At 41.8% G+C, this 24988-nt stretch overlaps 1 protein-coding gene across 3 annotated transcripts in view; it reads left to right on the top strand.

The window, feature by feature from the left end:
* Window positions 1-24988, top strand: part of ADCY2 (adenylate cyclase 2) — a 402902-nt gene that overhangs the window by 105013 nt on the left and 272901 nt on the right. For all 3 annotated transcript variants that reach the window (XM_014828435.3, XM_014828434.3, XM_014828433.3), the window contains exon 3: window positions 12768-12929. In XM_014828435.3, the coding sequence (XP_014683921.3) occupies window positions 12768-12929 (162 nt within the window). The remainder of the gene's footprint in view (window positions 1-12767; window positions 12930-24988) is intronic.

The raw sequence follows: 24988 nt of genomic DNA, 5'->3' as shown, positions 1-24988 counted from the left end.
CGTTATCATGCAATTCAAAGACCATGTGAAGCCTGGACAGTTTGGTAAATGGCTCTCTTAGAAGTCATGCTTACAATTATTTTGCCAGTGGGTTGACATTTTGCTGGAGCCTTGTAAGAATTCCTTGCCACTCCCAAAGGCAACAACCTATATTTTCGGTTTTCATTACAATAGCACATCACTTCTGATACTAATTACTGTGTTAGGTTTCTGCTCTGATAATGCTGAGTAACAAGCATGCCTCAAATCCAAATGGCTTATAGCAATAATAACATATTTCATATTTCATATGCACTAGTCTGCAGTTTGGCTGAATTTGTCTGATCTCTGTTAGCCCTACCTGGGCTCAGTGGTTAGGGTGGATTCCTGACTTTGGGTTGGGTCCGGGTCTGCTCTGTGTGTCTTTAATCCACACCCGGTTGAAAGAGATATGTCTTTCTGGACCATGGCCTTCTCAATGTGGAAGACTAAAACTCCAAGAGGGCATGCAGAAACATAAATTGAGGCCTCTTAAAGCCTCAATTCCGAACTGGTATGCTGTCACTTCAGCCTATATTCCATTACTCAAAGTAAGTCTTATGGCCAAGTCCAAAGTGAACGGGGTAGGGAACTATATGCCATCTGCTGATTTTCATGGCAAGAACAAGGAGAGAAGAAAGAATTGTGGACAGATACTATATCCCACCACATTTTCTACATTATAAAACTGTGCCCAACTGAGCAAAATTCAAGAATTCTCTTGTGTTTTCGTTGACATTTTGGCCAAGTGACCACCATCCAAAACAAGTCTTTAAGAATCTGAATATGTACTCTGAGAAACAGAAGTATCATGTGGGAACAAACACTATAGCATTTTTCCAGGCCAAGGGAACAGAATTTAAATGCATTAACAGTGAGAACAGTAGCTTACATTAAGAGATAGTAGTTTGCTAATTATTGGCAGAAAGTTTACAGACTTTTAGCTCTAATCAAATCAGATTTGCAGTTAGACCTTGTAGTCATTATATGCATATGAGGAGGGAAAAGGAAATATGGGAAATAAATGGACAAGTTTGGAAATTGGCCTTCACTCCAAATGATTTCAAGTGTCTTAGCAACAGGAAACTTGTGTTATCCATAATAGCTAATAAAATGGCTTGTATATTGTGGAATTAAAATAAATACTGGTGGGTATATGAATACGTGAATACATAAATGATGAATGAAGAAAGGAAGATGATACAGAGGCTGATGGGTACCCAGAGTGAAACCAGGACCCAAGAGGAAAAGAAGGGACTTGAAAAGGAAACAGCAAAACCAAGTCAGTCATCACCCAGCTCAAAGTAGGGCTCAGGGCTCGGAAGAGACAGCGGGCTGGGGAGACAGCGAGCTGCCTTTGTTCTCCAATGATATCAACCTTTTTTTTTTTAACTTCCTACTATTCTCTTTTTTCAAGCTTTTTGAAATTTATGATATACCTCCCACCTATTTTAAATAAAAAAAGGCACAGTGGAGGTTATTGTCTTACCTCTGCTTCCGTCATCAATCTCTCTAACTGTGAATAGCATCTGCAGAAGAAGAATGAAAGCCACCCAGTGATTCACGATTTCATCATTACTCTTTTGGAGCCCAGGCTTTTCTTCAAAGAACAGAATAATATAACATTTAAATAAATGTTTTCATGGTCTCTACAGATAGAGTTGATATTCAGAAAATATTCTTGATTGAAGATAGCTGTAGAAGAAAAATAAAATCTTTTCTATCATTGAGTCATCAAGGTGTCCCTGGGTTTTTATCCTAAATTATGGTCATAAAGGTGTTTTGGAATAGCATAGAGTTAATTTCCAATAATTTCTAGGTATGTTTTTAATAAGAAACATGAGGTTCAACTTCAACTATTCAGATATTGAATAAGAGGTACTATTTGATGACTCAAATGGCCAATTAAGTTCCCCTCTCTGAAACAAGTGCTCTCCATCAGTAAAATGGAAACCGAAGGAAAAGGTGATGGCCACGTGGAGGAAGGTTTGTGGAATGGCCCAGACAGACGTCCCACTCATCAGTAATTGTTGGTCTAGTCTTTTTTGTTTATTTCCAGAAATGAAGCTGGAAATAGAGAATTTAAAAAACTGGCCTTTATTTTAAAATTAAATTGATCTAGGGGCCTCAAGATATAAAATCTGGTAGCCAGATCAAAGATGAGTAATTATTCTTCATAGTTCAGTAATTCGTTGACTAACTCATCGCTTGTTTAGCAGCAGACTTTGAATGAGCTGTATGGCAAAGCTGAACACATTCCCCTTGTCCCACGTGTCTACCTAGTTGGCATTTTGGAAACTCTCTGCAACTATTGCCACCAAACAAGAGTAACGCTGACCACTGAACCCGAGGACAGCCCTTCATGTCACTGTGCACCACATGCACATCACTTGAGAACAGGGTTAGAACAGAGTCAGATTCAGTAGACTCTGGGTGGGCCCCAAGAGCGTGTATTTCTACCAAGCTCCCAGGTGAGGCTGAGCTCAGCTTCAAGGCCCACACTTGGTATAGCAAGGATCTAAGCTCCACAAAGTGAGAGACAATTCAGGGTCCTTATTGGTCCAGGGAATAATGGGAAGTGCTGAGGAGGCTCATCCCTCATACACCCCAAAGGGCAGTCAGCCGAGACAAGCAATTAACTGGGGAGAAGCAGGGGGATACGTCCAGTGATACAGCCAGACGGAAGTCATCAGACACTTCCAGGTTACCAAATGCACAGAGCACACAGTTGACAGTAGGAAGCTAGGAAGGTTTAATTTTCATTACTTGCTCTAAAGTGGTTTTAATTATTTACCACGTACCTGGGTCTTTTAATGAAGAATGTGTAGCTGTGATGCTCTGCTACTCTCAGTTATCTTTGTTACTGATGAGAGGTTAAGATTAGTGGGGATAAAAATGAGTGTCATCCACTGCCATTCAAGGTCATGCTCTTGAGTCACCCATCACTGAGCACATGCCTCTAATCTGTCAGCTCCTCAGGCTTCCCTGCTCCTGACTTTCATGTGTAATTAGCACCTGAAATGTTTCATTCCTTCCTTTGCAAATATTTGCTGAGGTCTTTTATGTGTCAGGTACTATTGTCAGATGTGGGGAACCATCCGTACAGGGTTTTTGTTCCCAGGGAGCCCACATTTGTATGGAGGGAAGACAGAAAGTGAAAATTAGAAAATGTAAAGATAAGCATTCTAATTCCAATAATGCTGTGAAGAATTTAAAGCAGGATGATTAGCTAGAGAATGAGTGGTGAAATTTTAGATGGGAGGATCAGTGGATTCTCTGGATGTTTAAGTTATGAGCCCTGAATGGCAAGAAGAAACCAGCCAAGGGAAGATCTGAGGAAGAACATTTGGGGCAGAACAGAAAGTGCAAAGGCCCTGAGGTTGTTCAAAGAGCAGCAAGAAGACCAGTATGGAGGGACTATGAACATGGGGTGATGGGATTTGGTGAAACATGAGATTGCAGACATCAGCTAGATCAGATCACAAGGGACCCTTGTTAGCATGGTGAGGACTTTCTTTTCTCTGTGTTATAGAAAGGCAGTGGTGGGATATAAACAGAAGAGGAGTGACATGATCAGGTTTAACATTTTAAAAGATCACTTTGATTACCACTGTAGCATTAGCTGACACCTCCATCATATCCAATAATTATCATTTCTTTTTGTGGGTAAGAACATTTAAGATCTAGTTTTGTAACAACTTTGAGGTATATAATACATTATTGTTACTATAATCACCATGCTGTGCTTTAGATCCCCAGAATTTATTCGTTTTGTAACTGCAAGTTTGTACCCTTTGACAAATGTCTCCCTATCTACCCTGCCCCCAGCCCCTGGTAATCACCGTTCTGCTCTCTGTTTCTACAAGCTCAGCTTTTTTAGATTCCACATATAACTGATATATATATATACACACACATATGAATCACCAGTGTCTTTCTGTCTGATTTATCTCACTTAGCATGATGCCTTGAGAGTCCATCCATGTTGTTGCAAATGGCAGGATTTCCTTCTTTCTCGCTGCCGAATAATATTCCACTGCATATATATATTTCATATCTTCCTTATCCATTCATCCATTGACGGACACTTAGGTTGTTTCCCTATCTTGGCTATTGTGAATAATGCTGCAACAAACATGGGAGTGTAGATGTCCTGTTTTCATTTCCTTTGGATATATACCCCAAAGTGGTAATCATATTGTAATATATAAATGTATCAAATCAACACATTGTACACATTAAACCTACTCAATGTTATATGTCAATTGTATCTCACTAATATAAGCAGAGAGGCCATCTCGGATGCTACTGTGGGAATCCAGGGCTGGTCACGTGAATTGGATTAGAATTATAGCAACAAATGGGAGGGGAGAGATGGACTCAGGATGTCTTTTAGGGATGGTGAGAACGAGGAAGAGAAACCTATTAAGAATAGCTCCCAGGTGTGGGGACTAGAATTTTGATTAAATGAGATGGGAAAGAATCTGAGGAGGACAGGGGTTAGAGATAGGCGAGATCAAATATCCATGATGAGAATTACAGCCACATACTCCAGGCTTGTTTTGACAATCCAGAGTTTCTGTTTAATGCTTTCCTGTAAATAATATTAACAACAATTTGGCTATAGTGTCTGTGTAATCCACTATGGTACATGAGCATGAAATTAGGAATTAGGTCTTAGAACTGAGCCAGTGCACACAGCCTGCAGCCCCGTGTGAAGTCCTCTGAAGTCCGGGGCAGCTAGAATGAGTGAAATTAGAATGGAACTTGAAAAAGCTCCAGAAGCATCTGGAAGCATCCATTACCTGAACATTACTGAATTCTACCTGAGTCAGTGATCCAGACCTCCTCTGTGGAGGAGATATCAGGCTGGAGAGACAGTCAGTGCTTTCCCTTTACTTGTTCTTGTGGGTAAGCCTCTGTCTTTGAGCTGGGAAGAGGTGCCTTCTTAATTGAACACGAGAGCTGGGGTTTGATGGGATTTCGCTGGGCTGGAATATGTAGATTTACCAGAGTCTGTACACACACACACATGCACACGAAGACTACGTGTCTATATGTGTGCATGTGTACACACATGCATATAGATATACAGATATATACTCCCTCCCTGTTGGGAGGACCTGGGGAAAGAAAGAGGAGAAAAGGGAGAAAGGCAAACTTAAAGAAGAGGGTGGCCATAAAGAGGCGCTCAAAGAAGCCTCAATATCCTCTGGTTATTTAGCACTGAACATCGGTATGACCGAGGGCCCTCCATCTAAAGGAAAGACCATTTGACACAGTTGTGATGTTTGTACTAAAAAATGTAACAGTGACTCAAAGTAATCCTTGTGTAAACTGTGATTAAGGAATAAGATAAGAAAATGTGAATCTGGGTGAAAAGGTAAATATCCTTCAGCATATTTTGTTTTTCAAAAAGTTAAAGCACATTTCTCGCTAAATAGCTTTCTAGTTATGTTTCCAGAAAGTTTTAAAAATGCTCCTAATTAGTAAATGGTGTAAATATTCTCAAATTCTTCAATCCTTTGACATGGAAATGATATTCAAAGAGGAAATTTTTATTTTGTATTTAAAACTTAGCTTCCACAATGCTGAATTAGGTCAACATATTCAAGAATTCTGTCTTTTTCTGGGACAATTTTAACTAAAGTTTGGCATTTCTAGTTATATTCTAAAACAACTAAAAGATACAATGTTGAAAGAACTATACTTCATACTCTAGTTAGGAAGGTATAATTTCTACAGTTTTTAGCGAAATGTATGTCTGAAAATTAAGCTACTACTATAAATACTGTATTTCTGATTTGTTGGAGAGAAAAATGATTGAGTAGCTCTACTTCTGGTTATAAAATACTTACATTGTGTTCACTGGGATGTTATTTCTCACTGTTATTAGCATAACAAAAATAGAAACTATTTCTCTGATGGCGTATTTACATAATTAATCTGATTATCTTGCTGATTATGCTGCCGTATACATTCTAAGAGAGAATGGAGTAGACAGCAAACTTTCTTTAAGATATTAGAGTTCAGGTATAATTTGAAAGTAAAAAACTAGAAGCTCCATCTTTTAAGCTACTGTTGGCATGTCTGGGAACTTTCCTGCTTGTCATTGCACTCTGAAAGAAATGTGAACCACACTCTGAAAATCCAGGGTTTTCACACCAGAGGCCGGAGGCAGGAATGGGACCATGATAGACCAGATCTCTGTTGAGACAAGTTAGACCATTTCTGTGTCTATCTTACACTTGCTTAAGCTGTACCTCCTCTCTTCTCCATGTTCACAGTAATTTTCTGTCTAAAAAAGTAAAGAAAAAGATCATTTTTATGAAATTATTTGTGATTCATAAAGTATAAATAACGGTGATATTGTGGATGCTTGTTTTTGTCCCTGACATGGGAATGGAGCGTGAGATATAAAGTGGGCAGAAAGTACTTGAGATCTAAATTCTGGTTTGAGCTACAGCATAATCTTGATATTGTGATTTGAATTGTGTTCCTCAGAAAGATATGTTGAGGTCCTATCCCCTAGTGTGGGTAAATGTGACCCTATTTGGAAATAGGGTCTTTGCAGATGTAGTTAATTAAGCTGAAGTCATACTGGATTAGGATGGGTCCTACGTCCAATGACTGGTGTCTTTATAAGAGGGACGTTTGGACGGAGACACAGAGAGGAGGTGGTCTTGTTAAGGCACAGTCACACAGAGAAGAAGTCCATGTGAAGATGGGGGCAGAGACAAATCAAAGGCCCAGCATTACTGGAAGCCACCAGAATCTGCCGGAAGAGAGGCATGCGGCAGATTCGCCCTGAGACCCACCAGAGGAAATCAACCCTCCTGACACCTTGATTTCTAATTTTTAGCCTCCAGAACTGGGAGAGAATAAATTTCTGTTGTCTCAAGCCACCCAGTTTGTGGTCATTTGTTACGGCAGCCACAGGAATCTAGTACACTTAACACGCGACTCCAAAGAAGTCTTGAAGACATTGAAGTGTCCAGTCCTCCCTTTCCTCTGCTCTTTCCAGCCTGACTCTGAAGGGAAGGATCAGACGGTCCCTTCTGGTCCATTCTTGTTCAATTGTACAATTCTGATCCTGCTTTAAAAGAATTCGGCTCAGGCTCTCATTAGCACTGTGAGACCTTCCATCCTGGGAAAGTGCCCTTGCTCTCTGCTAACGAGGGCGAGTGACCACCTTTCTGGAAGAAGATGAGCTTTTCCCTGCCAAAGAGCTTCCTCTGTGAGAAAGCAGTGACAAAGTTCCACCTCCTTCTTGCCTAAAGCATTTCCATTGTATCAAACTCCTAAAAGCATCCTCCTTAGGAAGAGCTTGTGTTACTGGGAAGGCAGAGTGAGCGTATTTCTGTCAGCTGACGTGTTGGGTGACAAGAACATTGAGTGCCGGATTTGAAAGGGACCAGCTCCTCTGGACTGAGCATTGAGATGCTGATGAAAGAGAGGCAGCCCAGGGCATCTCGGCTGCTGGGCTAAACTTCCTACACCTGGGTCATCCTTTCCTTCAGTAGATTGACTGGCTTCATGCCTTCAGTCCTGGAAGAGTCTTTTTTTCTGGGACTCAAGGGATCCTGGAGGAAGACAGAATAGGAGGGGCCCTGAGAACAGGAGCTATTTTCTACTCAATCCAATATCTGCTGCTTGCCATAAGCATCGGACAAATGTCTGTTCATTTGAGTTTTTGAATGTAATTGATCAGTAGAGAAGTATCATTCCAAACTCAATATGACTGTAGTTAATGGCAAGGAAGATGGACCAAGGAGGATGATGCAGTATTTTTAGAGATGCATTTAGTGAGTAGATGCTAGTAACGTGGATATAATTTGGGTCATATTGAGACATGTAATAGAGTTTTTCGTGCAGGCACCAAGTATTTATGGAGCACCCACTGTGTGTCAGGTACTGTCCTAGGCATCGTGGTCTTGGCTATGAGTGAAACAAGTTCCTGTCCTTAAGGGGTCATTAAGCTTCACTATGTGGAGGGAGAAAATTAACAAATAAACTTGGATCTATAAATGCTGTGAATAAGTAATGCAGGTGAAGAGGACTAGGGGTGTAGAAGGAGGGGGATTTGCCATTTTGTGCAGGGTGGTCCATGAAGGCTAGTAGTAAAGTGATAGTTGAGCAGAGACCTGAGTGAAGAGAGGGAGCTGGGCAGGGGGAACCACAGGGCAGAGCACCTGGGAATGAGCATTCCAGAAGGGTCCAGAAATAACCAGTAGGCCATGGAGTCTGGATCATGTCAGCGGAAGCAGAACAGGCAGAATGGAGGGTGGGGTGGCCACAGCAGGCCACGTCCCAGGACTGGTGAGCCACTGTCAGGACTTGGGAGTTTACTCTGAGCAAGGTGAAAAGCAGTTGGAGAGTGTTGGTGGAGAAATAATAAGAATTTGTATTTGAACTGGTTCTAGAAAGATGTTAGATTCCAGCAGGCCAAGAATAGGAAAGAGGACATTCTGAGAATGGGGACAGACTTGGAGGAGAGTACTCTCTGCTCACGGCATGGGAATGACCTGGTTGGCTGGAGCAGAGCATGCTGGCAGAGCAGGGCCGGGGGAAGGATGGAGAGGTTGGTCTGGGGAGGCTCTTGACCTCCAGGCCTTGTGGTTTCTACTTTACACCGTGCTCATAAGAACCCTTGGAGACAAGTGTTCAGAGTACAGGGGAAGCCAGAGGAGATTTTCTTCCAAGGAAGGAACTGATTAGACCTGTGCATTCAAAATCACAAGTCCAGCAGTTGTGTGTTGGCTGGGTTAGAGAAAGGGGAATGTCGGAGAAAGGGAGTCAGTGAGAGCCTTATTGCAGCCGGTGGATAAGGGGTTCTGATCATGCCACGAATGACCCATTGGGAAGGAAATGCTGGATAATGTGGTGCATCTGTTACTCCGGAATATTTTGCAACTGGTAAAAAGTAAATAATATATTCAGATATATAGACTTGGAAAGATGCTCACAATATATAGTTCAGTGATAAATGCAAATTGCAGAGTAATGCATATGAAATCATCCCTTTTTTCCATCAATAAAATCTCCTGTGTGCGTGTGTGTGTTTGTGTGAGCATGAGCTTGGTGTCAGTCAGCACCATCTCAGCTGTGCTTGGGAACTCAGGAGCTTACTGCCCAGAGAGATTATGGCTACCTCTCATGACCACAGGTCCATGTGGGTCAGCCGAGGGACTCTGCCCCTCACCTGAGATCAAGGCTGGGAGAAGCTGTAACCTCATGTTTCCATGATTGCCAGGAAAGGAAGGGGACTTGGCAAGTTGTGTGCTAGCCTTTAAAGTTTTCACCTGGAAAGGACATATATCACTTGTGCTCACACTTCATTTGTCAAAGCAAGCTGTATAGCCTCAACTAACTTAAAAGAAACTGCTCTGTGCAGTTGCACCATGCTCCCAGAAGGAGGAAAGCATCTTTGGCTTTCCAAATACTTGGCAAAGAGTCCTAATGATTACCAGAATCTTGGAGAATGGGGTGGAATGGGCAAAAATGAGGAAGGATGCACACTCCGCTTTCTTTGCTGGAGGGAAGGGGAGAAGGAGTGAGAGAAGGTATGGAAGCATATTTCCTATCAGATAAGAAGATAATGAACCAGCCGAATGGAAGTAAGGTGGAGAGGAGACAGACACACAGTGCACTGGAGTCCTAAAGGAAGAAGACTGTGTGGAGACGCAGGAGCATTGTCAGAGGTGATGCTCAAAGGTTTGCACCTGGGTTGTTTGGAGACTGACACATGGGCAGAATTGAGTTATCCTGCAAAAGGAACAAGTTTAAGAATGTAAAGGAGAAGCTCTTAGTTGGTTTAATACTTATGGAGCTTGATGTTCAAGTAGACCTGTGGAAAGATATGTATGTCTTGCACAAGGCAAATCGCAGGCTAGAGTTCAGAGAAGCACTAGAAACCACCTCATCAGCATGAGTGCTACCACTTCAGATATTGGACTATTCTGGGGTTTCTGTGCAGGGTCTCAGTAACCCGCTCAATGGCTTGTCTCTTCAGTGTCTGGACAGAGACATATCCAAGGGGAATCTCAGTCTGTCCCCGTGATAACATGGAAACCCAAGAGACTGCATTAGATTTTTTGGCGTTTGTTACCCATACATTCTTTAGATGTGCCAAATCCATTTGGGGTTTACATATGGCCCTATTTAAGTTGCTTTGGAAAACAGGCTAAAAAAATTAGAGCCCTCTGGGATTAATAAGAAGTGAAGAACGTTTCCCCGTGGGGAACCTCACTGGACATTCTTCCTCCCAGTGCAGCCTGTGGAATTTTGCCCAGGCACCGCTAGCTGAGCTCCTGAAATGCTGCCACTAAAATCCAAAACTTAATTTAATGTGACTTGCTTAATTGACCTGTAAAACTTTCATTTTGTCATCTAAACATGAATACTTAACAGGAGCAACCATATTCAGAAAGCCGAATGTCTATTCTCCATTTGGTTGCTGTAGATAAGTTTTCCAAGCGCTTCCATTTCAAAGCTCAAAATGTTTGCAGAAGTGTATATTAATTGAAGTAATTAGAGTTTTAAAACTGTGCAAAATTAAGCTGTCCCAAAGCTATGATAATTTCAAAGAAATGCAAAAGATTTTGCATTAGAAGAAAAATATGTAATTGTTAAAGAGAAGTTTTCTTTTGTAATTGATTGTCAATCCTGATAATGGAACATATTCGTTTAATACCTATTATAGGATATAAGGGTTTTGTGTAAATGCTATGTGTAAAAATAACAGTATCTTAATTGAAAATATTTCCTGTGCATTTGCTGAATATTAGGGGTTTCAAAGTAAGTTAAATTTTCTCAATGAGCAGTAACTGTGCAACAATTGTTTTTCTCATTCTTCAAAGAAACTTTTCCTATAGCTCAGTGGTTCTCAACCAGAGGCAATGTTACTCCCTGGAAGACATTTGATGATGTTTGAGTATATTTTCAATTGTCACAACTTTGAAGGGGGGAGGCGCTACTGGCTTCTAATGGGCGGAAGCCGGGGGTGCTGCTGAACATTCTGCCGTGCACACACCCGTGCCTCTGACTGAGCTATCCAGCCCCAGTGTCGAGTGCTGAGGCCGAGAAACCCTGCTACGCAGAGTCTGTGTAGATGGTGACTCCGTGATGTAATGTGCAGCACAGATTCCCGTGACTGTGCAGGAGGGGAACGAGCCTGGTGGCCGCCTGGGCTTCCCTCTCTAAGTGCGCTGGGAGCTGAGCCTTTTGCCCACGTCCTTCTCCTGAACCCACACCCTGATTCACGGCGGAATAGCTGGTGTGGTGTCTCCTCCTCCGTCCAGCTGTGCTGGGATTTAGGGTTCCTTAAAGTTACACGGGTCATGCTGCGAAGGCGGGGCCAGCTCTTTCCTTAGCTCCGCTTTGGGTTTTGAGTGAGGCTGTGAGGCACAGCTCACCCAACACCATGCTCCCTGTTTCCCTGGCCTCGGTCCTTTTTCCACTTGATTGATCACCTTTTTATCCTTTTCGATTTTCTTCTGTCTCTACTTCTTTTGTAATGAAAATGCCCTGCTTTATTACCTACTAAACCATTTTCTTTTCCGTTGCAAACCTTTCTCTAAGCTGTTTTATATTGATTTTTTTTTTATTGAGGTGACATTCACATAACATAAATTAGCCATTTCAAAGGGAAGAATTCAGTGGCATGTGGTGTAATCACAGTGTTGTGCAACCATCACTCCAAAAGGACACTGTAACTGTTAGGCACTTACTTCCCATTGCCCCTCCCCACCCCCTGGCAACCATCAGTCTGCTTCTGTCCCTATAGATTTCCTTTGTCTAGATATTTCATATAAATGGAATCATACGATATGGGGTCTTTTGCCCTAGCTTCATTCACTTATCATAATTATCATATCATAATGATATGATAATCAATCATGATTAATCAATGATAATCAATCAAAATTATCATATCATATCATTATCATATCATTAACTTATCATAATGCTTTTGAGGTTCACCCATGGTGCAGTATATATTAGGACTTCGTTCCTTTTTATGGCTGAGTAGTATTCCATTGTATGGATACACCACATGCTGTTTATCCGATCATCCGTTGATGGACATTTGTGTTGTCTTCACCTTTTGGCTATTGTGAGTAGTGCTATTATGAACCTGTGTGTACATGTACTGGTTTGAGCCTCTGATTTTAGTTCTTCAGGGTGTGTACTTAGGAGGGGATTGCTGGATCATATGATAATCCTATGTTTAACTTTTTGAGAAACTGCCTGACTGTTTTCACAACAGCAGAGCCATCTCTGAGCTGTTTTATTTTGTTTATTACATGTCCGTGCTCTTTGCATCTACCTTCCCTAACTCCCACAGACGACACTTGTCCACCCTCCCTGGGTCTCCTGAAACAGTTTGATGGGTAGCTTAAAGAATCCAGATGTGTGTTCAAAAGCACAGATAGAAAACCCTGAGAGTTTCAGACCAGCTTCTCATCTGTACCCATGAAGTGCTCACATTAACCTAATGTCTGCAATGGTTTGGGTACCAAAACTCGAAATCCCCAAATTTTGAAAAAAACCTATTTTTCTCCCTCACAACAGTTACTCCTTTATTGCAATGCAGTGGATTTGTTTGAACACGCTGTCTTACTTTGTTGTGTTATTTCTTATGCGAGCACAGTTTGTGTTGTTTCGTGCAGCCTTTGGGGAAGGAGAGAGGAGGCACTCGGGAATGGGCATCCTCTGTGACGCTCGCTGTTCTTCTTTTCCACCTGTAGGTATCATTCTTCCTCTTCATCATCTTCGTGGTGTACACCATGCTGCCCTTCAACATGAGAGATGCCATCATTGCCAGTGTGCTCACCTCCTCCTCCCACACCATCGTGCTGAGCGTCTGCCTGTCTGCAACACCCGGGGCCAAGGAGCACCTAGTCTGGCAGGTGGGTACATCTCTCCCTCTGCTGGGTGACCTTCCGAGTCCTGCTGAGGATGCCCGAGCTGCCAGCACCCGCTCAGGGTGTGACTGTTGACTGGTACCTGGCAGGTGCGCCAATTCTGCTCTCTGACGTTGACTCTGAGTATTGCTAATAGGAGGTCAGGCCCATGCCACCTCCATCAGGAGGATCAGTAGTCACTTAGTAATTAGCAACAGTGAAAACTGGAAGTGGCAGTTCCCTTATGCCAACTGCTGAATGGTGGTATGGTTTTGATGGTTAAAGTGGTTCTGATTATACATTATAATTCAGCTTTCTTATTTTTAGGGCGAAATCACTTATACAATTAAATTCATAATTCTCCCCACCTCTCTCTCTACCTTGATATATAAAACCCCCTCTTTACAGAGGACAGAAGATTTCTCTATTTCTTAACCTTCTGGCAGGTTCGTGGACATTAAAAGAAAAAGTTCTTTAAAATGCTACAACAGCAAATTTAGCTTTACTAATAAATGACCTTTCAAAGAAGCCATTTTATTTAATTAGTTACAAGCATTTAAAAAGCCATTTGATTTCCTGGAATGTACATCCATCAACTTGAGGTCAGCAGTTAGGAGTTATTCCTAACAGTCTCTTTTTTACCTGTAAAAATTATGTTGTATTCTGCTCTGTTGGAGTCAAATATAACAAATGCAGCCATGGCATAAAGTCAGTGGGGCTGGGAGATGGAGTTATGAACAGCACTGTTGTTGGAAAGGGGATTCTAGACGGGGTCACCTGAGCCCTGCAGGGTCTGAGAAACCAGTTTGTCATTCACTTGCTGGAGAGTTTTATTTGGAAACCTGAGATGGAGCTGGAGACCTACCCTTGGGTGTGTAGTAATCTCTCTTAGTTGGAAAGCTTTCTAGGGACCTGTTTTCTCAGTATTCCTCTCCTAGCACTTGTCCTACATGCTCATTCAGAGTAGCCTGAAAGGCTTGCATTTGTGAAACATCCTGTGTCAGCACCGAGTAAGTGTAAAGTGGTGGCCCCTGGTTTTGCACAGCAGGCTCCAGTTTCACAATGACTTGTTCACATGTTGCTAAGCAGCGTCCACTCCCGGGAAGGGGGGAAAGCCCTATTCTTCTTCCGTGCATTCCCTGTAATGGGACAGACACATCCCAGTAACTGCACTCCCCAAGACACAGATGGAGGCCAGTCAGTAACTTTCAAAGGAAGGAATGAAGGTGGGTGTTTTATTAAAAGAAGAAACAATCTGGCTCTGCCTGGGAAGAGGTGGGAGAAATGTTCCTTTTTACAGGAGCTCTGCCTAAGCTTTTGCTTCCTTTTTCTGCATTTCAGAGCCTCCCTGCAGATATTTATGGGACATTTCTCCTCTCTCCCATAACTTCCACTCTTTCACCCTCTGTTTAGTAGGGCCATTAAGCTCAAGCTTAAGTGCTCACGGGAAGGTCAGGGTGGGGAGTATGTTTTGCAGTGGGAACCAGGACACAGTCTCCTCCTCCAGCTTAATTTATGGAAATCACTGCAGGAAAGCCCTCAGCACACAGGCAACGGGCACTCAGATGTGCTGCACAGCTCCCAGCACCTGCCTGGGGTTGAGTTACCCTGGAACACATCCCTTGAACATTGTGTACCTATCTCTTCTATTCCTTCCTGAATAAATAAAGTGTGTGGTGGGTCAGATGTTGTAGAAAAAATACCTGGGCAATGAGAATTATAATACCTGCCTCTAAGGATCACATGGGGTTAAAAAAAGAAAGGAGAAAGTAAGTGCTTTGCGAAGAACCTGGCATATTCTAGGTCATCAAGTACTGTATTGAGGGTTTTTTTTAAGAACTTTTATTTTCTTGCATTGGTTAAAAAAAAATAAGGAAAGAATGTAATCTTAAATTTTTACTTACTTAATTTCCAAAACCAACAAAGAAAAATACTTCTTATCAGTATACAGTCAGAGATAGGATAATTCTGGAATAGCAAAAACAATAAAAAATCTTCATTCCATAGTATTTTGTATAAGAATGACATTGAAAGGAACAGAAAAACATAAGGTCAGTTTTTCCATCCCTTCAGAAATAATTTCACAATGTTGTCAAGAGCTGGGAAAGGCAAAATATGCCAACATGTTTTAAATGGAAGGTGTATAGGTAAATGTTAGAGTAATGAAGAAGAGAAGTGGAAATATAACCTAAACATAACATGGGTTTGCGATGTGAGAAAAACACTTTATTGAATTCTCTTTATGAAGAATGTATATAAGTCACTGCCACAGATTGGGTGGTATGTTGCTGTGGTGTAATTGTTTAAAGCAAAACTATTTGAAATAAAGGATATTGGTCTAGTATACAGAGAGAGGTTGCCCATCAATGATGACCAATATAGCCCGGCCTTCTAAACCATCAAAGGAAGAGTGCTTTTTATTTAGCCTAAACGAGTGCTTTTTCTAAGAACTTTTTGTTTCATTTTCTTTGGGTTTTTTTTTTTGGTGAGGAAGATTGTTGTTGAGTTAACATCTGTGCCAGTCTTCCTTTATTTTATATGGGACGCCACCACAGCATGGCTTCATGAGTGGTGTGTAGGTCTGCGCTGGGGATCTGAACCGGTGAACTCTGGGCTGCTAAAGTGCAGGGTGTGAACTTAACCACTATGCCACTGGGCCAGTCCCTCATTTCATTTTTTGAACACTGGCAATCTGTTGTTAGCATGTAGTGCTTATCTGTTAAGCAAAATACTGACAATAGGAAACCCTCTTCTCTTCCATGTTGAGTAACAGAGTTCATTGTTCTCAGGAAATTCGTTTTCCCAGCATTTGTCTTGTAGTAGAATTCATTCTCAGGCTATGATATACCATCTAATGGAGGAAATTTAATTAGCAACTGAAAATTATGGATGATATTTCCTAACACAATTAAACATAAAGTAGAACCCCTAGTACATTTCTTTTGCTTTTATTTTGAAACAATCACAAACCTACCAATAAGTGGCAAATCCAGTACAGAGAATTTTTTCTCCTAAGCCATTTAAAGATAGATTGTCAATCTGATGTGCCATCACCCCCAGATGCCTTAGTGTGTGTTTCCTACAATGCTATTCTCCTTTGTAACCATTGTGCAACCATCAAAATCAGGAAATTCTCATTGTTCTGTTACTGCCATTCAGGATCCTTCAGTTTTCCCAATAATGTCCTTTTTCACAACAGGGGCCAGATCAGAATCATACATTGCAGTGTGTTCTCAAGTCTCTTTGGTCCCTTTCAGTCTGGAACAATTCCTTAGTCTTTCTTTGGCTTTCATCCTCTTAACACTTTTGAAGATTGCAGCCCAGTTATTTTGTAAAATGTCCTTCTGTGTGGGGCGTCTGATGTTTCCTCATAAATAGACTCAGGCGATGCATCTGTGGCAGGAATCAGAAGTGATGGTGTGTTTGCGTCACATTTTATCGGGTCTCATTACGTATGGTGCTCATTACTATTATGGTGCTGGCCACTAGGCTTTTCCACTTTGAAATTACTATTTTCCTCTTTGTAATTAATCCATGCTTTGTGGAGAGGTGCTTTGGAACTAGGCAAATATCCTGTTTCTCATCAATCTTTCAATATATTCGTTTACTTATTTATATCTACATGGTCTTGTATTTTCCTGTTCTCTTCGATAGATCATAAACCATTGCCATCACTGCTTATTTTGATGCCCGTATGGTCTCAGGTTTGTCCAGTACATGCCCCTTCAGCTGGCTTCTGTACCTTTTGAGGTGTCCCCACCGTTCTTTGAGCACTTCTTTGCTTTCTGGCACAGCGAGATCTTTCAGGCTCCTCGTGTGCTCTCCCTGCCCTAAAAGCAGCCGTCTCTCCAGGGAGCCCTGTTTTTTTTTAGTGAAGAATGGCACTTAAGGGTGAGATCTTATCTTTAGGTCTCTTCATGGCTGCTGGGGGGTCAGTACTCCAAGGCAAGGCCCACACTCATTTATGTCTGCATTTATTTTCATATATACTTACATAATAAACGCCATGACTTCATACTGATATTTCTATTTCCAACCATAGGTTTCGTGCTGCTTTTCTCCTTTTCATGGTGGCTCCCTTGACCAATAGTGAAAAAAATTTAGCCCCTGTGATCTTTAACATATTTACTTATTTGATGAATCCCTGTGTGTAAACAGTTTCCTATTTCAGTTGCCACTTGCTCCACCTGCACAGGTGCCTTCTCACTTGGCCCAACTTCCTCCCCTTTGAGGCCTGTCCCCATCCCCCAGCTCAGGCTCTGACACCCCATCCAAGTGAGGGTGTCCCCTCCCCCAACTCAGGCTCTGATGCCCCATCCATGTGAGGGTATCTACGCCCCCAGCTCAGGATCTGTTACCCCATCCAAGTGAGGGTGTCCCCTCCCCCAGCTCAGGCTCTGACACTCCATCCATGTGAGGGTATGCCCTCCCCCAGCTCAGGTTCTGGCACTCCATCCATATGAGGGTATCCCCTCCCCCAGCTCAGGATCTGTTACTCCATCCATGTGAGGGTGTCCCCTTCCCCAGCTCAGGCTCTATCCCATGTGCTTGACTTTCTCCACTGTAGATACTCCTGGCACGTGGCCTAACTTCGTCACCCTGTGAAAATTCAGCTTCCCCCATCCCCTGGGGGTGTAGATGCTTCCTTGCTCTGCCTTGTCTGATGGCTGGGCACTGAGTTATTCAGGAAGGAAGGGAAAGGACAAGAAGGCAGAGAGGAAGAGGAAGCGAAGGAGCACATTCGAACAGAGTTTATTTGTAGAAGAGAAAGTGATTCTTTCCAGTTCCTCTCTGTGATTCCCTTTGTACTGGTCTCGGCAACTTTCCTTCTAATTCTTTTCTTTGTTTTTTCCTAACTGGATTTCAAAGAAAAGTTTTTCTGGAATCTGGGATTGTTAAGGGAGTCTGAAATCCCTTAATAAAAAAGGGAAGAAAATAGGTAACAATCAGGAAACTTAAAAAAAAAGCAGTTTTATATTGTCTATGTAAGAAGAATATTTTATTTATCTATCATAAATTTAGCATAAGCACCAAAAGCTCTTAGCAATTTCTGATTAACTAGAAAATAAGAGTTTTACCTGTATCGGTAGGATAATATGCATTTGGCTGAAAGTTCCATGAGAGCAGTGAGGAGTCTTTTTGGCTTATGATTTTATGGGGGCAAAGGGAAACTGAGGCTAGGAAAGCACAATGAGACCTCCCTCCTTGTGCTGTGGTGGCCTCCTCCTGCTTGGGCCTAGGGAGTGGCAGTTATTTCAGGTTAGGAAGCTGGGCACGAGTCACGCCTCCCAGACAGGGGCAGTGGGTCCATGGGTCAGTAGCCTTGTCCTGTGTGCCGCCTGTGCTTGCCTAGTGCTTATGTCATCTTAAATATGCATCTTGTCCATTCTCTCTTTGCTAAACATCTGTAGATCAGCATCACTATCAGCAGGATGCTAAACCACTCTCAAGGAATTTCCAGATATTCCCATTTGTATATCATGATTGCATTTTGTATTTGAAACTTACTTTTCTTATGTGTTTATTTCCTTGATGTTCATAGCACGCTCTGAATTTTCATTTCATATATCTTTTATTTTCCTGGGAGAGAGAGGAATTTGAACATAGATTTCTTTTGCAAGCCAGTTATATGAGAATCCATGTTTATTAAAGAAGATAAGCTAAGGAGCTTATTGATCTTCTAACAGGATTACTCACATTTCCGAGAAATTTTATGGGATTCCTTTACGTGGTAGATGCTTTAATATATTTAAGTTGTTATACAACTTGAAAAATTTTAGTTTGCACTCGAATAGAAAATATGGCCTGTCATCTAAGGCAAGATCATAATCAGTAGTAATGCAGATTTGTTTCATAACTGATTCTTTTTCAGTATAATTCAGGAACTGTATATTGGTGTCTGGAATCAAATTGCATTTAGGATCTAATCTGAGAAGCTCAAAGGAAAAACAGCAGGTTACCAGCTGCCCAGCTTCTGCTGTGGAAGAGACTAATTATTAGGAATTTGGATCTCTGTTCCTACTATTTGGTCTTTAGAGAAGCACAGGATATTAACGTTTTCCACAAGGGAGGAAGAAAAGGAGACTGTACCAGTGTACTTATCACTTTGTGTAGCGTCTAACTGCTGATTGAGAATAATCCATATCCTATGGTAGCAAGCTATCGTTCCTCTTTCCTAAAGGCGCCATAATTTGGAAGGAGTGGGCTAAGCATGGAGAAGAGGTGAAAACAGGGGAGTGCCTAGTGTGACTAAATCCTAAGGCAAATTTCCCTGCACTTCACATCCCTGCTCTCCTTCCTCCTTCCTCGTCCTTCCCCCCAGCCCCACAGATAGACCCCTTCTCCTCTAAATGGCAGGAACTTTTCACCTTCACCCCATCAGAGAGATGTGGTAGGGCCCTGAACAACCACCACACAAATTAGCACTTTCTGCAGGAAGGCAGGTCACTTTACAGATACTGTGCCATTTCTGCAAAGAAGCTACAAGAATGTTTGAGACAGAGAACTTTCATGGTGGTAATTAGCTGATTCCCTGCAATGGTGGAATGAGACCTAATTTATTTTCCAGCCTTGCTGAGGCCATTTTGGGGAGGGGATAGAAGGAACAGAGGCAAAGGAAACTAGCAGATGATGAGTTTTGTCTTGGAGATTTGATCAAAGGAGCATAAAAAAGAAAGATTTCTTGAAAAATAAAAAATTCTTGTCAGTCATCCAACTTTCCCTGTCCTCTTCTTGAATCTTTCATCTGAACGCTGTGCCCTCTGTCTGTTCAAAGCAATGGATTCATGTCAAATAGGTTACATTGTTACAGATTGATTAAATGTTGGGCGAGTGGCACGTTTCACTGATTGACATCTTGACAGGAGATTTTCCTGTTACTTTCAACAATCCATGCATCTTTGTTCCATTATATACAAAAGTCTGAGGCTCTGTCCATTCCAAATGTTTATTTTTGCGAACAGTGTTTGAAAGATACTGATTATAATAATTTATTAAACCATCAGTAATTGTTCTTTAAAACCCCTAGAAGACAATGAGAAAATCGGCACCCCCACGGGGAGTCACACAGGATGTACCTGCAGGATGAATGAGGAATCTGCTAAGCCGTATGAACTTGAGAGAGTAATGTATCTGCAGCTTGACTTCAGAAGAACTTTACTCTAGTTCTAAGGGATTTCTTTAAAGGTAGAGAGAAATCCAATGAGTTGGTGCAGTAGAGAAAGGATGTATGTATAGGCACTGAGAGAAATTCCAAGGAGAGCAGGGCTGGGGATGTTTTTAGTTATCTGTAAAGTGGAAATAATAATAATGGCTTCTTCCTAGGGCTGCATCTTCTTAGGATGATTAAATGAGTTGATAAGTGAAAAGGACTTAACTGGGCCGGGTGTATAGTTAGTGCTCAGAAACATCAGATATTAATAATAGTAACTGCTTAGTGATAGACCTGCAACATTTTCTTTGTTTTTGGAGTGCGAGGAACTGGGCAGCCTGGGAGCAAAGGGAGAGGACGTTCTTTCTGTCTGCTTTTGCAGCAGTAATCACGGCGTGCCTTCTATGAGAACGTCATGCGTCAATTTTTGCCTCTCCTAGGAGTTATGAGATCTGCTGGCCAGACTCTGGTTTAATTATTTTTGGCATCCTTCTCCGCAGCTTGTGAATGTCTTGACATGGTGGAGAGTGTGGGATGATGGACAGAGCAGGCACTTTGGCCTCAGGTGGAATCTGGGTTTGGATTCTCCTTCTCCCACTTTATAGCTGTGTGGTGGACATGGAAGTGGACCATCCAGATCCCCCTCAAAGAACGACAGGTTGTCCAGCTGTTGGGGTGTTGTTAGCAGCTGACTTTCATCCATTAGACCCTTCAAAGACTCCTCGGCTGCATAGAGCTGCCAGCCCAAGGTTGTGCCTTTCCGAGGGTGGCCCACATTCATGAGTGGTTGAGGTGGGAGTATAAATTCTATCCATTTTGGCCTGATGCAGGATGATTCTGATGGGCCATTTCATCTTCAGAGCTTCTGCAGATGTGTCTGAAATTGTTAGGCCTGCATTGTAACTCAACTTCTTGCTCTGCCCAGTCCCAGGTCCTTCCTTCCCACGGGCGTTGATTTGAACGGCAGTCCCTATAAACACTAAACTCTGTTTCAGAATGTGCTTCCTGGAGAACCCAATTGTGACATTTCATCAACTTGGACTAATTCTTTAGTTTACTCAGTTTTCCCATCTGTAAAATGGCAACAGTAACAACCACCACCTCAGATAACACTGGCCTTGGTGCTGATTCAATGAACTGGCATGTAGGGAGAAGCTGTTATCAAGTTGGGCTGATCCTTAGTCTTCCATAAAGAGTAGACAGCAGCAGCAGCAGCAGCAATACTGTATTTTTGTAAGTTTAAATGATTTTACAGAAGCTAAGAGAAGTCAAACATAAAATTATTTGGGGGAATATGTTAATAATAGAAGTCCAAGTGACCTAGGGAGTTGGGTAGGGCAAGAGTTGGAGCATACATGCGTAAGACCCTCAGGGCCCAGGTCTGGTCTGGTTGACCATCCTATGGAGTGCCTACCTAGGCTCAAGGCAGTGAGCTTCATGCTGGGGAGGTACTGGAAGCCTACACTCCACTAATGAGTGGAGTTTGGAAGTTTTACTAGTGCCTGAGGATCTGAGCTCCTGTAGGATAATGAAATGCCTGGTTTTGGAAACCCTTGAGACATAGCTCGCCCCTTGTCAGGAGTGAGAGGGAGAAATACAGGAGGGAACATGTATAAGGTCACTTATCAGCAGGACATCTTGGACTCCTGTTCCATCCTTTCTCTGGAGTATTTGTTCCCTGGGGAAGCCTGCTCCTGTTCCCCAGCCAATCTTGGAGATTGCACTTTTCCCCTCACTCAGGCCACCCACATGGTACCTTGATAGGATGGATCAGCCCATCCTGCATCTCAGTTTTGTGGTTATGAAGACGTGAACCTATACAGCTCCATCTTTTTGCATTACTCCCCCCGCCACCCATCTGAGATACTGTATTGGTTTCCTAGGGCTGCGGTAACAAATTACCACAAACTCCGGTGCTTGGAATAGCAGAAATTTCTAAACTCTGAAATTTATTCTTTCACAAAAGTCAAAACAAGGTGTTGGTAGAGTGGCTTCCCTCTGGAGACTCTGAGGGAGAATGCTTTCATGCCTTTCTAGCATCTGGTTGTTGCCTGCCATCCTTGGCATTCCTTGGCTTAGGGCTTCAAAACTCCAGTCTAGGCCTCCGTCTTCATATGGTCTTCTCTTTGTGTCTCTGCATCTTCTCTCCTATCTCCTCTGGGGACACTAGTCATTGCCTTTAGAGCCCACTAAATCCGGGATGATCTCACAGATCATCTTAACTTAGTTACATCTGCAAAGACCCTTATTCCAAAAAAAGTCGTATTCTGAGGTTCCCAGTGGACATAAATTTTGGGGTTTCTATTCAACCCACTACAGATACCAACACCCATAGCTGGACTGCAGTTCCACTCCCCTCCCTCCATGGGTTGTTGCAGACCCTCCGTGTATTCTCCAAGGCCAGAGAGTCTGTGGGGTTCCCCTTCTCCATCTGCTCAGGTATTACTAAGCTCTATGGTGCACAACATACGAAGATACTTCCGTGGAAGATATTTATGGTAACACGTAGGAAAATAAAGCAAAACTAGAAGAATTTAGAGTGAAGAAACATATGGGAATTCCACCCTTGTTTAAATGAAACTTTCATGCATAGGACCAGTGACAAGGATTCCTGCAGAATGGTTGAGATAGGTATGGTGACTAAACATCTGTTGTTGGCTCTTTGCCCCATTTTCAAAAATAAGTGATATGGTCACGTTTTTTAAAAAGTTGAAAGAAGAGTTTCAGAAGGTTTTCAGTGACTACACCTCTTCCACCCACTTGTGAATTCTCTCATTGTTTATAGAAGTTTTTCATTTGATCCTCTCAGGTTTTCCAGGTACGTAATCACATCATTTTCATGTGAATCTCCACTTTCTGATTTTTAAAACCACCTTTTCTTTCCAATTGCTTTGCCTAGTACCTCTGGAAGAAAATTAACTTAAAGTGGTGGTAGTAGATGCACTTGTCTGGTTTAGTGGGATTGTCCTTTAAGCAACATGCTGGCTTTTGGGATATGCTAAATAAATTTTATAATTTGCAAGTAGTAACCATCTATTCCTATTTAGAGAGGGTATTTTTTCCTTTTTTTTTTTTTCTTTAAAGAATAGATCTTGAACTGTATCAAAATACTTTTTTTATCACCCATGGGCAAAATTGTATGATTTCTCCCCTTTTGTACTATTGAAGAATTCTTGAATTTCTGGAATTAACTCAGTAGTTCATGTTGTGTTTTTATCTAATTTGATGATTATTCTTTTGACCAATAACTTGTGAAGAATTTTGTCATTTTCATCTGTTTTCACCATAATAAGAGCAGCATAATAAACAGGCAGCCCTGGCACCAGGCCACGGATGGTTCGGGGCTCCGCTCGTGGATGAGTCCCTTGCATCTCAAATGTTTGTGTAGGTTAGATTTCAGTAGATGCCATTCACTTTTCTTCCTGTGAAAATTCTTCTGCTTAGATTTACTTTCTCTGCTGTGGTTTGTTTTTATCTTATAAATACGGTGTCTTTCATCCAAAGTTTCACTTGTATTTCATAGTGTTGAGTAATCTCTTTTCATGGTTTCAATTACCTCTGTCCTTGTGTTTATTTCTCCCTGATTACTTTCTTATTCTTGAGAGTTGTCCTTTCTCTGCTAATTCCTGATTCATCTTGCTAATGTTTTGTTTATTCTACTTTATTTCTTCAAAGAACGAGTGTTGGATGTATTTATTACTTTCATTAATTTTCTGGGTTTTATTATTTCAGTTTCTTTATTAATTACTCATGTTAGTTTTTCTTGGGTTTGTTTTGTTTTTGCTTTTTTAAATTTCTAACTTTCTATGTTAGATGGTTAATCCATTTACTCTTATCTCTCTTATTTATTATATAAATAGTGAAGGCTGTAAATTTTCCTCTGAAGCCCACTTTAGTTCTATGCCTTTTGTGTGCCATCATTTTCTAGATATTTTGCTGATTTGGTTTGAATTTCTTTTTTGACACAAGAGAAACCTTAGTTGTGTTTTTTTTCAGGTGATAGGGGAGCTTTCTTTCCTGTTTTTATTATTAATTTTAGATTTTTTGCATTAAGATTAAAGAATCATCTATTTTTTCTACTTTTTAGAATTTATTGAGCTCATTGTTTGGTAATCTAAGGTCAGCCTGAATTTTTCTTTTCCCTTACAACACAATTGATCTTTCTGTCTGGCTGCCCACTGGACCCCTTTATTTTGGAAGTCCAGCAACTTTACTGTGGTTTGATGTTTTATTGATACTTTTGGCTTAATTTTCTGTTTTTCAGCATGCTCTTTTAATGTGAATTGCACACTATTACTACTACTGCCCGTCCTTCTCGTCATTAGCTCCTGTGGGAGTGAATCACTGCGCTAAGTGACACCATGTAGCTGTGTCCTTCCTTCTGGGGCCCAGCCGCCCGAACACCCTGAATCCAGGCAGGTTCCCACCAACATTCTTACAAGTGCAAACCAAGGACTTGACTTTCACACCTCTGGAGCCCTCACCTTGGAGAGGAGCCTCCCTATGTCCCTTCTCACACCTGTGGCCTCATCTTCGAGTGCTCTTGTCCGATATCTTTTCTCGGCTTCCTCCGCTAGGTCCTGCCTCCTTGGGAGCCCTCACACCCACTTCAGAGTCTGGAGGTTTTACTTATCTTCTAATTTTGTTGAAAATATAAATTACATGTGCATTTCCCATGCTCTTTGGTGTTCTGGATAATTTCTAGGTAAAGAAGAAGAAATGTTATCTTTGTGAGTCAAACTGGAAATATTTAGTTGTTTCTTTTTTTTGAGGAAGATCAGCCCTGGGCTAACTACTGCCAATCCTCCTCTTTTTGCTGAGGAAGACTGGCCCTGAGCTAACATCCATGCCCATCTTCCTCTACTTTATATGTGGGAGCCTACCACAGCATGGCTTGCCAAGTGGTGCCATGTCT

The sequence above is a fragment of the Equus asinus genome, chromosome 10 (assembly GCF_041296235.1).
Source record: "Equus asinus isolate D_3611 breed Donkey chromosome 10, EquAss-T2T_v2, whole genome shotgun sequence".
Taxonomy (NCBI): domain Eukaryota; kingdom Metazoa; phylum Chordata; class Mammalia; order Perissodactyla; family Equidae; genus Equus; species Equus asinus.
This window is presented reverse-complemented; position numbering and strand designations above follow the sequence as displayed.